This window comes from Lottia gigantea (genome assembly GCF_000327385.1).
Source record: "Lottia gigantea unplaced genomic scaffold LOTGIsca_2, whole genome shotgun sequence".
NCBI classification, from domain to species: domain Eukaryota; kingdom Metazoa; phylum Mollusca; class Gastropoda; family Lottiidae; genus Lottia; species Lottia gigantea.
Genome location: NW_008708400.1, coordinates 3,996,008 through 4,009,425, shown reverse-complemented (window position 1 = coordinate 4,009,425; position 13,418 = coordinate 3,996,008). Strand labels below are relative to the sequence as shown.

Below are 13,418 nucleotides of genomic sequence, written 5' to 3'. Positions count from 1 at the left end.
TAAGCAATTTTAATGGCTAGTTACTCTTCAGATTTATTCCAGAAGAATGCTATACTAAAAGACCAAAAAAATGTTCTATATTTGCACCGAAAAACACTCCTTTAATGTAAATAATCATTACATATGAAAATAGGTGCACTTTTATGACAGGTTGAGATTTCAAAATAGTGGAATTGTTTAATGAAACTTATCGAACCCATTAAATTCAGATTGAATGTATTGCATGAAAGCCTGTGAAATTGATTTCTGAAAAAGCAGCAATTATCCTGAATATACCCCTAGAGCCATACGAACACAGAGAGAGTCGAGAATAGGTAAATATGATATAAGAATTCTCCAAAGGCTAATTAGTGAGACTATCAATCAATGATAATAAATAGTCTACTATTGTGACATTAGTCGAGGGTAATGACTTGACACCATGTCAATAAATATTGACATCTGTACAGAACAAACGACTTATTTAATAGAATAGTACCGTCATATTATACTAAATAAATACTTAGTGACTATTTTAGATCATAAAAAGACATTTGATATAACCCAGATAATAGGAATGACAATCAAGTCGGAGAAGGCAAAAAAATGATGTGAAAATTGGCATAGTTTTATGCAAAATTGACCTTTGAAAGTACGTAACATCCATAACATTATATTGCTCAAAATATCAGTTTGTCAATAACAAGACTTTCAGCAAATCCCCAAAAATATCCAATAATATCTCGTGCCCTTTGCTTCTGTAGGTACCAAATGAAATTAAAGGAATTGAGTTTTACGTCCTACTTTTTCCTGTAAATTTTAGATAATCTTTAAAGCGACATTAAAACTGTAAATGTTCAAAGTTAGATCTTCCTTTATAATGTTAGGAAGGAATTCGTACAAAGATTAGAACAAATTTAGAAGTTAAGATCATTGATGGTATGAAATGAAATTCTAAATAGAGATGATAATTGATTGTCTACCATTGTTTAATGAGGATTTTGTTTCATTTTTAAATAAAGCTTTTATCGAATCGATATTGATCTTAGAAAATATCTCTCGGACGATACAGAAGTCTGTTAATTAGTCAACGCATATCAGCCATTAGTTGACAAAACAATTTTGTGTTGAGTTATACGGATAAACATGTATTAAACTCACTATGGGGGAAATTTTTCATTACTTGAAGTATTACTGAGCTTGTTGAATAATATTTTGTTCCAGGTGTTTCATGTTGTGATAATATGTTTTCCATTCAGAATGTAAGAAATTCTATACTTGCTCTATATGAATTCACGACACTTTTCTTTTAGTCCAAATTGAATTTGAAAAAATGAAATCCTTTACTAAAGTGTACTGTATGAAATACTGGCCAACTCCTTTCCGCCATTACTAAAAAATATAATGCCATCACATTTATGATGTGTTCTCCAATAATAATTTGGATTCAATCAAATACACTAAGTCTTCTGCAAGTACATACATGTAAAATCAAAATCCCAAAATGTTATTAAGTATCAAATTGTTCCAAGAGTGCTTTGCTATTCTTGAAACCAAAAACAAAAGACACAATGCTCTGTAAAAAAAATTGAAAAATGTTCACTCTCTCTTGGTACATATTATGTAGTTCGAATGTAACTCCTTTGAGTAATAAAAAAAAAGAAAAGAATTATATCTTAAACGGCCCATACTATATCATTCTTGATGAAAAGATAATTATTTTAACAGATGAGTTTTGAGATAATAGGACAGTGTAATTCCACGTCTGTATTGTAATATGTATAACAATCAATAAAGAGTACCGTTGTCTTTTGGTAATATCGGTACAGTATAATTCAAGAGCACAGCCCTTATCAATAAATATATTGGACCATGGTTCAGTTTATCCAAAATATAGGGGAATTTTAAAGGGACAATTCTTTTTGAATTATTCTGGAAATCGACTGACTTACAAAGCTATCTTACAAAAGTTGAAAATTTAGGAGAGGAGAATTATACAGATTTTTCAAACCTATCGTTCAAGAGTTTTTACTTCTTCAACTAAAAGTATCTATTTTGTAAGGAATCACTGACTGATGCAAGTCTAATTCGACCAGATTAATGTGTGGGTATTTGTCCAAACAGCAATCGCAAAATACGTGTTGGTGATGCAGGCTTACCCTTTCCACAAGGAACAGATTATGATTATAGAAATGCGGACACCACTGCCGTCAAGACTGACCGCCTGTCATCTAAAAGCTGGTGCTCTCTAATACCTGACAACGATTCGCAAAAGTTTTGATTGGAAATTTCACAGTGACGCAGAAGTTCGTTAAAACCAAACTGTCCTCAAGTGGAACATTCATTTCCACGCCAAGTGCTCAATCTATTATGATGTCTTGCAATGTTAATTATGTTCCTTAATCTGCAAAGCTTTAAAGATGGTTTTCCTTATTTTTTAGTGTCAAATTAAGCACACTATTTTATTAATTGGTTTTTCTAATGAATTATCGTGTATTCTTAATCATGTCATTATGTTCTTATTGCATATAATTTAGAGTTTTAACCAATCATAAATGCCCATGTATATACAGTCTGGATAAACAAAAAAGATACTTTTTGACCTTTCTTGATCGGTCACTCATTGGAATTCTGATTGTAATTATTCTCTTATAATTTAATTGAATTAATTATATGAAACAAACTGGTGTTTTCCAAGTCATTAGAACATCTCTACTTCCTATTCATAAAAGTATTTAATGTTCTGGTATTGACTCTGAAGAAGTTGATAGAGATTCTAGATGATTGGTTGGATGAAAAAGCACATTATTTTTTATTATGACGTCACAATAACGTTAGCGTCATTTCTTAGTATTTCTGAGAAATACTTAGACGTATAGTGTTCACTCTCCACATAAAAACTACAAGTTTTCATCTTAAAAACCAATCTGTTTCAACACCTTCTCTGGTAAGTCACCTTGAACAAGATTTTTAACTATCACACTTGGTTGGTCGGTTTAACTTACTGACAGATCCTTGAGATCCTAAAGATGTTTTGTGTAGTTTGTGCCAGTCGAAAGATGATCCCAAAAGAATTTGATGGGCAATATTTTTTCATAGAGTTACAAAGTCAGCATGTTGTAGGCTTGCCAATGCTATAGTTTAAGGATCCTCACGTCGGCGATCACAGCACTATATTATTGATAAGTTAAGATAAATGCTTTATATCCACTCTGTTTTGTGTGGCGAAAAGTGATTTTGGAAATTTATAATGAATCCTTTAAATCATATTTTTTTGCAACACAAATCTAGCCTACACTACCAAATACCGTAGTTGCAATATATTCCAGAACTGTTCAACAATGGAACAACTTCGAGAATATCTGACGCAGAATGGGTGGTTAAGAACCACAGATATTAAACCTTCAACCCTTGGCGAACTGACTCTGACTCCTTTTTCTTCAAGCAGCTTGGGCAAATGGCTTCAAGATTTGGAAGCTGATAGTCTAGCTAGCTACTCACAAGATCGCTGTGAATTGTTTAAGCTTTCAGGCCAACATTTATCATTTAACATTGTATCAGTCTTCTAGCTGACTCCATCACCCTTCACAAGCTAACCTTAAATACAATATGTTGCTAAGCATTGCGTGTTTTTGGCGAAATTCATTGCTTGCATATAGGCTGAGTGATATTAATCTGTCAAATAATTTGAAACGTAGAAATATAAAAGTTTGTGAATTTTGAGGATAAATTGGGATAGAGCGTCTATTAACCAATCAGCATATTAAAGTATTTTGCAAACCATTATTGATTATGACGTCATAATAACGTTCGGTAATAATGCTTACACTATTTGACAATTCGTTGGAATATTAAGACGCTTAGATTCAATTTACTTGAAATCAGTCTTAAAAATCAACCTTTACAATCGTTTGACACATCAAACACTCGGTAAGTACCATTGTTGAGCTGTAATTTTTGCCTTATTTCACATTATATTTTTAATAGGCGTCTCTTTCAAAGATTAAATGATATTTCTTAATTATGGATTTGGTTGCTCTCTTACAGTAATGGCTGATGTTGCAAATTTACGTGAAAATCTCATGAAACGTGAGTTGTTTGATGCTCCTGCAGAACTTCATTTACCTCAAAAGAAAAAGGAGGTGAAACTTGACAATGAAGTAACTGACAAAACTGGAAAAAAGAAGCGACAAAATGTTAAACACGGTAGGTTTTTAATAAATTTCACAAAGAAACAAAAACAGTTCACGAAGTCATCATTATATTATGGATTTAATAAAAAAAAAAAACAGCCACCAACTTTCACTCTTCATTTTCTGAAAATTTTCAACCAATTATGAAGTTTACATCGATAGCTCAAATTGAAGTAAACCAGCAATAACTCAAGCAAATTTCAGTTCAAACGACTAAATCCTATCGAGTTGGAATGCGTATGGATCTATGGCTATTATAATTTTAGAAAAATCCTCAAAGAAAACCAAACGACACGAACCAGTTATAAACAATCTTCTCCAACAAGGATGGTCTGTTATCAACCAAAGCCGTTATCAAATCACAGTGGTCAAACTTCCCGAAGTTCAAACTAAACTTAAAACGGCAATTGAGAAGAGGAACGAAAACTGTTCAGAGAGGACTGACTTTCGACTTGGTAAGTGGGTTAAAGAATATGTTTATTTTGGCTCGGCTCGTGTTGAGATAGTATCTGGATTTTTATTTAAATCGGTTTCTGGCTGACAGTGATGCAGGTCATGGACTATTACAAGCTTCGGAATGGGATGGATGAGACAATAAGCCAAGCTCCCGTGTTCACGTTAAAGAATCCTGGCAGTTTGTTCTAGCAAAACAATCCTCAATTCACACTACCTCGTATAGCCCACCATCATTTGCAGGGAAGAAGGGCATAGGACTCATTATATTTCCTTAAGATGTTTTCATTATTTTTATGTAGGAGTATCTCGCGAGAAGAAGACATTATTACAAAGATTTGTAAAAAGATATCAAAAAGTCATTGAAAGATGTTTTACTTGTGGGAAGAAAGAGGATTGAAGAATTAAAATGGGATACAAAATAATGTCTTTCAAACATCTAATGCCAAATATTTATCAAATTTTATACATGGTATTTCATTCATTCAAATATACATTTTAACTTTTCAAAAACTGTCTTTTTTTTCATGAATTTTATAGTTAAAAGCATCGAACTTGGTTTTATATACTCCGTCAGCGTATCATCGTGACAATATTCCCTTTGAGGTATGGTAATTTTACCTGGTATGGGTATTGGTTTAAAAAATTGGCTATAACAATGTGCGACATGTTATTCCATACGACTTTTTGGAGAATGGTGGGTTGAGGCATATTGCTACCTAAATATGATTTCGGTAATGGGAAAAGTTCGGGAAAAAATTGCAACTTTTTTTCAGCGGACACTCCTCGACAACCATCCCCTCCTCCCCTCTTCCATATAAAAAAGGAAATTACGTTTGACATACATAAGACGCAGAAATTGTCTTCCGCATTCCATGTTCCGAAGAATGTAACATAAACTGGCAGAGCGTACCAGTTTACCCTTGTTAATGAAACAGGTTGTACGAGCCCAAACCTATATGGTCCAACCCTGAGAAAAAAATACAAGGGCAATATTGTGTGCTGAATACTGAAATTATTAAATCTTCCACAAACTGGGGGACCTCAGAAAGCAGAAGAACAAAATGTCTTGGGGGAGAGGGAGTCTAAACCCATGTGGCCCCCACCCTGAGAAAAAATACAATATTGTGTACTAAAGCCTGAAGGGAGGAAGGAAAACTTTTTTCTGATGGGGTTTGAAACTACTTTAGATGCTTTTTAATATCGAGAGTTCACCTGTCTTAAGAACCTACAGTTGGACAAATCCATTGATTAAAAATATTCAACACAAAAGCAGTTTTAGCGATTGTTCAATTAGATGACAAACGCGCTAGTTAATCATCCAAAGATCTTATGAACATTGTTCTAGTTTTGAACAATGTCTCTCCAACGGAAAAAGGAAATCAGGAGCAAAACTGGCATTGATTTCTAATCCATCGACTGTAAACAGTAAATTGAACAATAGGCTAATAATTGGAGATAAATTATTTTCTGATGTCACAACTACTGCAAACTCGGTGAACTGTAAAAAGCACTAAAAACCATACTAACTCTGTTTAAACTGCTTGTAAGGTTACTGGGTATCGGTGTCATATCGGTACGATTAGGCGGAAATAGCTATCCTGTTGGGGTGTATACGCAAGTCGAGCTAATTTTAGGTATGATTTCCACGCAGAAGACCTCGAAATATAATTTTGATTGTTTTACTTTCAGGAGTTTTCAAAGCAGGTCGTTTATTTGAGTTAAAAATGATTCATTTTATAGACAAGATATCCCTGGGATCCCTGCTATTACTTCGTAGGTCACATTATCTCGACCATGATTTCGACTTCTGTTACTTTTATTAAAAAGCCAGAGACTTCCGGTAGGTTTCGGAACGAATGCGATTCGAAAGCACACCAAATCGGTACTAAAAATACACTGTTAAGATGCCATTTACTTACCGTCGTTGTATGATGGGTGCTCTATAAAGGTTCTCTTCCTGATGTTGTACTGCGGCCATGATTGTTCTAAAACAGAAAAGTTCAGTTGTCTGAGGAATACAGGCTAAATATCAGTTGTATAAACAAACTTCGTATTCCGTTTTAATATTTCTAAGCCAATAATTATGAATTGGACAAAATTAATATAAACGAAAGAGATACAATGCCACTCCTATTTAATTTGTTCTCATTGGCGGCTTATGTAATTCCGTATGTGCTAATGAATATATGTCAAATACTAATCTGACTTGATTGTTGTATGTAAGTCTGTATACAGTATTCATATAGGCCTATTTCTGATCTGGAGACTTTATCATTAAATTTGTACGACTGCTATGGTCAGAATATTAGCAACTATGTTTATGGCTATTTTTAATAGATAGTCCCATGCAGATGGCCCGGGTCGAGGTAAGGAAATGACGGCACTTGTCGGCAACTGTGATTTTTCATTAATAAGTCCGTTGATGGATCAGATTGAAATTCACGGGCTTAGCCAATTGCTGGCAACCCACTAAATACACTTTTAAAGAAAATTGTAATGTTAATTTCGATCGTTTATAGATTTTCATGTGAAACGGGGCCTGTAAGTGTATCAATTTGAATATTAGTAGGGGCCTACATCGGATTATTCAGTTATTAACAATATACCTTACCTTTTGTGAATATTTCAAATATATGCCCCTTGGAATTTCACAGCATTTTAATCCTTATTCAAAAATTGTCTTCATAAAACACTTTCCTCGGTGGAGAGCCATCTCATATCAATGTGTGGTCGCTAAGTGACATCTAGAAAGCGTCTATATATACCAAATGTCACTTTGCTAAAGGATTTTTGATAAATATTATAATAATAGCATAAGGGTCTTAGTTACGCTTCACTGGTTTACATACATAATACATAAGTATTAGAGAACACAATATAAGTGAATTAAGTCGACTTTGACCAATTGATCATTATATATATAGCTTTGATATAGTCAATCAAGGTATTTGTGTGCGATAATGAAAGGCGTCCTATGGCTAACTTGTGAAACTTTCATGGCAAGATAAACTTCCCAGAAAAGTTAATTAATGCAACAACTTAAAAGAAATGGGCATTATTCTATGGTCCATGTAAAGGGTTTTCATGTTCCTTTAATGAGATTGTTAACTTCTCATAATCTAGAAGCAGACTTCTTTATTATTTGATTATCCATTTGCATTTACAATCTTGTATATCTACGTAGTTGGTCTAGCACCCACATTGTGGAACATTACTGCGTCCTAATCGAATAGTAAATCAAATTGAAACTCTTACTCATATATATATATATTAAGCCGATTTACAGCCCATATAAGCAAGGGACAACGATTTAGCTTCTTTCTGTTACGATGATCTGAACATAAAAATCACTTTTGAATATTTGCAGTAATTTACGGGCACATGCATTTTATGTTGTCTAAGTATAGAGATGAACTGGAGTTACTCCCCTTTATAGCACACGAGCGCCCAGTGTTTACTTCCTGTCAAGGAAAAAGACGAGCGTGGCTAGAGATGTTTTCTGTAACCGGTCTTGTAATTGGCTTCTTAAGACAAAAATTATCACAGCCGGGAATTTTATTTTGTTTTCTATGCATAGCACTATTATTTGGACAGACATTTTGCAACCCAGAAGTTGCGTGGGCAGTAAATTGCGGTGGTTCTTCTCACACAGATGTACACGGTATACGTTACCAAGCTGACACATTGCAGATCGGTTTTGCATCAGATTATGGTAAAAGTTTGCTGATACAGAGAGTGGTACCACAGGATCAGATTTTATATCAAACCGAAAGGTATCATAGATCGACATTTGGTTATGATATACCGGTGACAAAAGATGGAGACTATGTTTTAGTGTTGAAATTTAGTGAAGTGTGGTTTACTGCACCATCTCAAAAGGTGGGTGTGTCTCTTTTCTCCTGCTTCCTACTGTGGCAAGTGTCACTGTTTCTGAATGGCAATTTGTCATAAAACTGTGTCTTTGGTTGTCATAAACCCTTTAATCTCTGAGTGTAAATGAAATAAAACATAAACCCAGAACTATGAGTAATATGACATTAACTTTGTGTGACCTTAACGTTACGGTATGTGATGTCACCTAGTAACAACTGATTCACTGGCTGCCTGGTTGGAATATCAGTTTAAAAGGTAACAGATCTGCCAAAACGGTACCAAGGTATTTAGGTTAAAGCGGTAACAGATCTGCCAAAACTGTTACAAGAAATTTGGTTAAAACGGTAACAGACCTGCCAAAACGATAACACAATAATATGAATTATTATAATCAGTAAGCTTATACAGTGTACTCAACATCACAGATATCCAACATCTAAGTATTCCGACATTCTGCGTAATCTGACATCATTTTTTGGTCCCGATTGATTTCCTTCTTAGGCTAGTTATGTATGTTACATAAGTTTGTGGCTGGTAAACCGGCCGCTAGAATTGAAATGTTTATGTTGATGAAAATACCTATCAATAGCATGATTTTTTTTTAGAAATTTAGTTTAGGCCTAACCTGCATAATTTGGTCATATTCATTCGTAATTTCTAGAAGAAGTGTGACTATTTAAATGTGGAATTATTAACCATATATATTTACTAACCATGGAGTCAATATATGACACAAATACATATTTAAGTTGATGCATTTTAAGATTTTGCTGACAAGTATTTTTAATATGGATGACATTCACAGTGGTTGACAGATGTCTTATGTAGGAATGCCTGTAGGCCCTTATTTTATTAGCAAATAAAAAGTCAATTGATTTATTGAACTTGTTGATTGATGTCCTTGTTTCATGTCAATACAACAAATAAGACTCAGTATCGCCATAGGGCATGTTATAGATCTGTATTGTATAAATACGAGTTCTACTAGTAAAGCCAGTATCAGTAGTTCTGTACAAGATTATCTCCTTATACTCACGAATTGTCAGAATTTATATCTGTACTACAAGGGTATCTTCTATATAATACCTAATACTCATTAATTTTCAAGTTTTCAGGTCAAGTAACTTGAAAGCCTAAGTTTTGTAAATATTAGAAGCTTATGCCTTAAATGACATAAAAGACCTGTAATGAAACACTCTTTGTCATAATTGTCATCACAACAGACAGACATAATCGTTAATGTCATGCCACTGTCACCACTTTGGATGATGTTGATGATGCTTTATTGATGTAACAGCATCTTATTGGACCGATAAAAGATACAAATCAACCCTCTTTCCCAAAATGGCACAACTGTCCCTTTAAGTCTGCACTTATAAAACTCAAGTTTGCACAGCTCGTAATGGATTCTAGAGGATAAAAATGAATTGCACTTTCTGGTGCACAGGATAAAATATTTTGGTGACAATTGGGTCATCTTTAATGCTCTCTTTCTCTCTATTGAAATTTACATTGTTGTCATCTGAAATCTGGCTTCAAACTTTTAAACAGACCTGAATAATAATACAATTGAAATAATCATCCAAATAAACACTTTTATAGCTAATTAGTCCTATTGTGATTTGGGACATGCTAAGACTTGCAAGATGCAATTGTTGATTATTTTAAGGGGGCCTGGATCTTGTTTCTCAAAATATTGTAGATTAACGTTAAAAATTAACTTTTTGATAACGTCAAAACAACTTCTTTTCTTCACTTGACGTTTAAGTGTAGTTGTACGAATTTTTGAGAAATAGGCTCCTGAAGTTTTATTTTAATTCTGAAAAAAAATCCACTGATAGGCTTATAGGCCAAATAGGAACATATGTTTGTACACTACTTTATTTAGTGTTGTATTTTAACAATTCTAGGTATTTGATGTGATATTAAATGGAGAACATACTATTGTAAATGAATTAGATATATTTGCTAAAGTAGGCAGAGGAGTAGCTCATGATGAAATCATACCTTTTACTATTAAAAATGGTAAATTAAGGGTGAATGGAGAAACCTCACAGATAGATGGTAAAATATCAGTAGAATTTTTAAAAGTGAGTATTTCTTGAAGTTTTTGAACTAAGTAAAATGCACTAATTTAATAATACTGAAATATCATCATATTGTGATGATATGGTAGCTATCGTGATATATCGTCAAATTCATCATTTACACAATTTTAACAAGTAACAGATACTTTCGTGATTTCATGACTTGTGTGTTTTTAAGAGATATTTATTTATTTTTTCTTACATTTAAAATCTTTAGATAGAAAACAACAACATTTTGTATCAAAACTCTGTAAAAACAATGTTTAAGAAATATAGCCATAAATACCCATATCGTGATATATTAATGCTTTATATTGTGATATCTACCTGAATCAGTATCGCCCAGCCCTAGAAGGACATGTTGAATGATTATTTTATCTATTTTAAAGGGTGATCTAGATAATCCAAAAGTTAATGCTATTTATGTTATAAAAGGAAATATAGATGGTAAGTCACTTTTCATGTTTTAATGAAAGAAAAAAAATGGTAAAATAAATGAATGGTAAATCAATTGGGACTAAATTTCACTACTGTCTTGTTTGCTATAAATGAATTGGTAGATTTCTATTGCTTAAGCTCTGTATAGATTCCAGTTTCCAAAGGAATTAGAATCCACCTTTGTCCATAAGCCTTGACCTCAATGATTGATTGCCATCAAAATACATCAGATATATATATATATACATAATATCAAGAAAAAAATATATGCTCCAATTTCAGATGTACCTATGTTAGCACCACTTCCAGGTGGAGAGAACTCTCAAGATGATATAGAAGAAGAGGAAGAAGAGGAAAATGAAATGCCAAAACCATCCAAATCTCGTCGACCATCTGGACCAAAAGCCAAAGATCCTTATGCTGCTGATGACACCAGCGTTATGTTACTACCAGTTTTTATTGCCATTGGTGCTTTTCTGCCTCTATTATTTTGTTTATGTAAATTGTAGAATTTTATTTATATTGTTGCTTGGGAGAAGAATTTATAATTATAAGGGTCTGTTTTCATTGAAAAAATTTTGACGAGTGTAAAGGAAAGGAAAATCTGTTTCCAAGGCAAATCTAAAACAAAAACAAGACCCACATTTTAATCAGATTGGGGAAATGATTGTGGTCAAGTCCTTTTGTTGTCAAGAAAATGTCTTGACTCATGAAAGATGATTAGATTATTTTATCTTTTGCCACAACAGGTACTAAAAAGAAAGATAATAACTTTTGTTTATTGAATTGTGTAAAGGGATATAGTTGTTTATATATTGTGGGTGACCACTTGAAACCTCGTATAACGATATATGACGCTAAATTACTTTTCGAGAAAAACGCAAAAAAAAATATTTTGTTAAAATCTTTTTATTAATTTCTTTTACTGCTATACATGGTTTTCATTCTTTGAAAATTTAAACCTTGTATAACAATTTGAGTACTCAGACCTATTCAACCATTTACTCATATAATAGTGCAGTATGCAAAGTTTTTCATTTTCATCTGCAGAAAAAGGAACATTGAACCTCATAATTATAATATAATATTTTACGAGGTTTTAAATCTGACCGTTTATATAAGTGTTATTTAATTCGTGGTTTTTGAGTTATTTACAATCAAGTTAAGAATAAGAGGTTTTATCCGCGATTGAATGTTAAAATGATGACTCTTCAATTTAAGATATGCTGTGATATATATAAAAGATATGTATAGAAATAATGAATAAAAATCCAACATTTCTAGCACTTTTGAAGAATATTTACATATATTCAAGACCAAAACAAACCCCCCAAGAGCATCTGTCTCTTTGATATTGATTTTTATACTAAAACAATTTAAAAGTAATAAAATATAAATATATCATGAATATATGGTAACATATTGAGCTCTATATTTTAGAGTATTGTGCATAAATTAAGGGATAGTTTTGAATATCTAAATTATTTATTGAACATCTGTTGTGGCAAAGGTAAAATTTTTTAACAAGAATTAAAGGAGTAACCCAGTCTACTTTTTTCATTTGGCTTGTTTTAATAAACAACAACAGTATTTTGGACCACAAGATAACCTTGAATGAATTTTAGGATATATGCTGTTCTTAAGTATGTGTTAGCTTTGGAATGGAGAAGCCAATTAGAAAATAGACCTGGCAATTCCTTTAAAGGGATATAGACATCTAGATATTTGCTCTACTAATTGATTCAGCTAAATTCAAACTTGTTTGATATTATTGGCATGAAAACAAGTATTACAATCACCTTTACCATTACTTTTTTGTTAATTGAAAATAAACATATGTTCAGTTTTCTCTCTATGAAAAGTAATAGTGATGGTTAAGATCTTTATTAACTGGTGAAGCAAATATTTTTAAGGTTGATTCCCTTTAATTAAATTTTTTAATTGTTATGTAGTTTGTGTGAATATTTTATTTAGTTGTTCTTGTGTGCATGATTCGTAAATTGGAATCTTCTGTTTTCATTAATGCTAATTTAATACCATCATGTGGTCTGTAGCATAATTCAAAGTTCATAATTATCATAATTAGAAAATCATTTGTAATTTCAATTTGTCAGAATGCGCAAAAATATGCGAGGATTTTTTTTTTGTCTCTGAATTTGCCATAATCGTTTCAGGGATTAATAATGCATTTTGATCTTTTTCTTGTCAGGAATTTTAAATAGATTGTAACTGGAATCATGCCACCTAAAGTTTCTAACATACCAGGTGTTTTATATAAGTAATTCTGTAGTAATTTTAATATTAATTTAGAATACTAGGCATAGAAATATATCATTGAGTTTCTGTCAACATAGTGCTTTATTGATCTTTAGTATAATATATCTTGACATAA

General features: G+C 32.4%; 2 protein-coding genes across 2 annotated transcripts; both read left to right on the top strand.

Moving 5' to 3' along the window:
• Positions 1-4,028: 4,028 nt before the first annotated feature.
• LOTGIDRAFT_152873 (hypothetical protein) lies at positions 4,029-5,025 on the top strand (the record flags this gene model as incomplete). The annotated part of the gene is made up of 3 exons (XM_009053377.1): positions 4,029-4,185; positions 4,439-4,627; positions 4,928-5,025. The coding sequence occupies 3 exons, from the start codon at positions 4,029-4,031 to the stop codon at positions 5,023-5,025; spliced, it is 444 nt and encodes a 147-aa protein (XP_009051625.1).
• A 3,095-nt stretch (positions 5,026-8,120) lies between these two features.
• Positions 8,121-11,535, top strand: LOTGIDRAFT_103588 (hypothetical protein; the record flags this gene model as incomplete). Its single annotated transcript, XM_009053376.1, has 4 exons — positions 8,121-8,507; positions 10,412-10,591; positions 10,978-11,035; positions 11,309-11,535. The coding sequence occupies 4 exons, from the start codon at positions 8,121-8,123 to the stop codon at positions 11,533-11,535; spliced, it is 852 nt and encodes a 283-aa protein (XP_009051624.1).
• Positions 11,536-13,418: the final 1,883 nt, after the last annotated feature.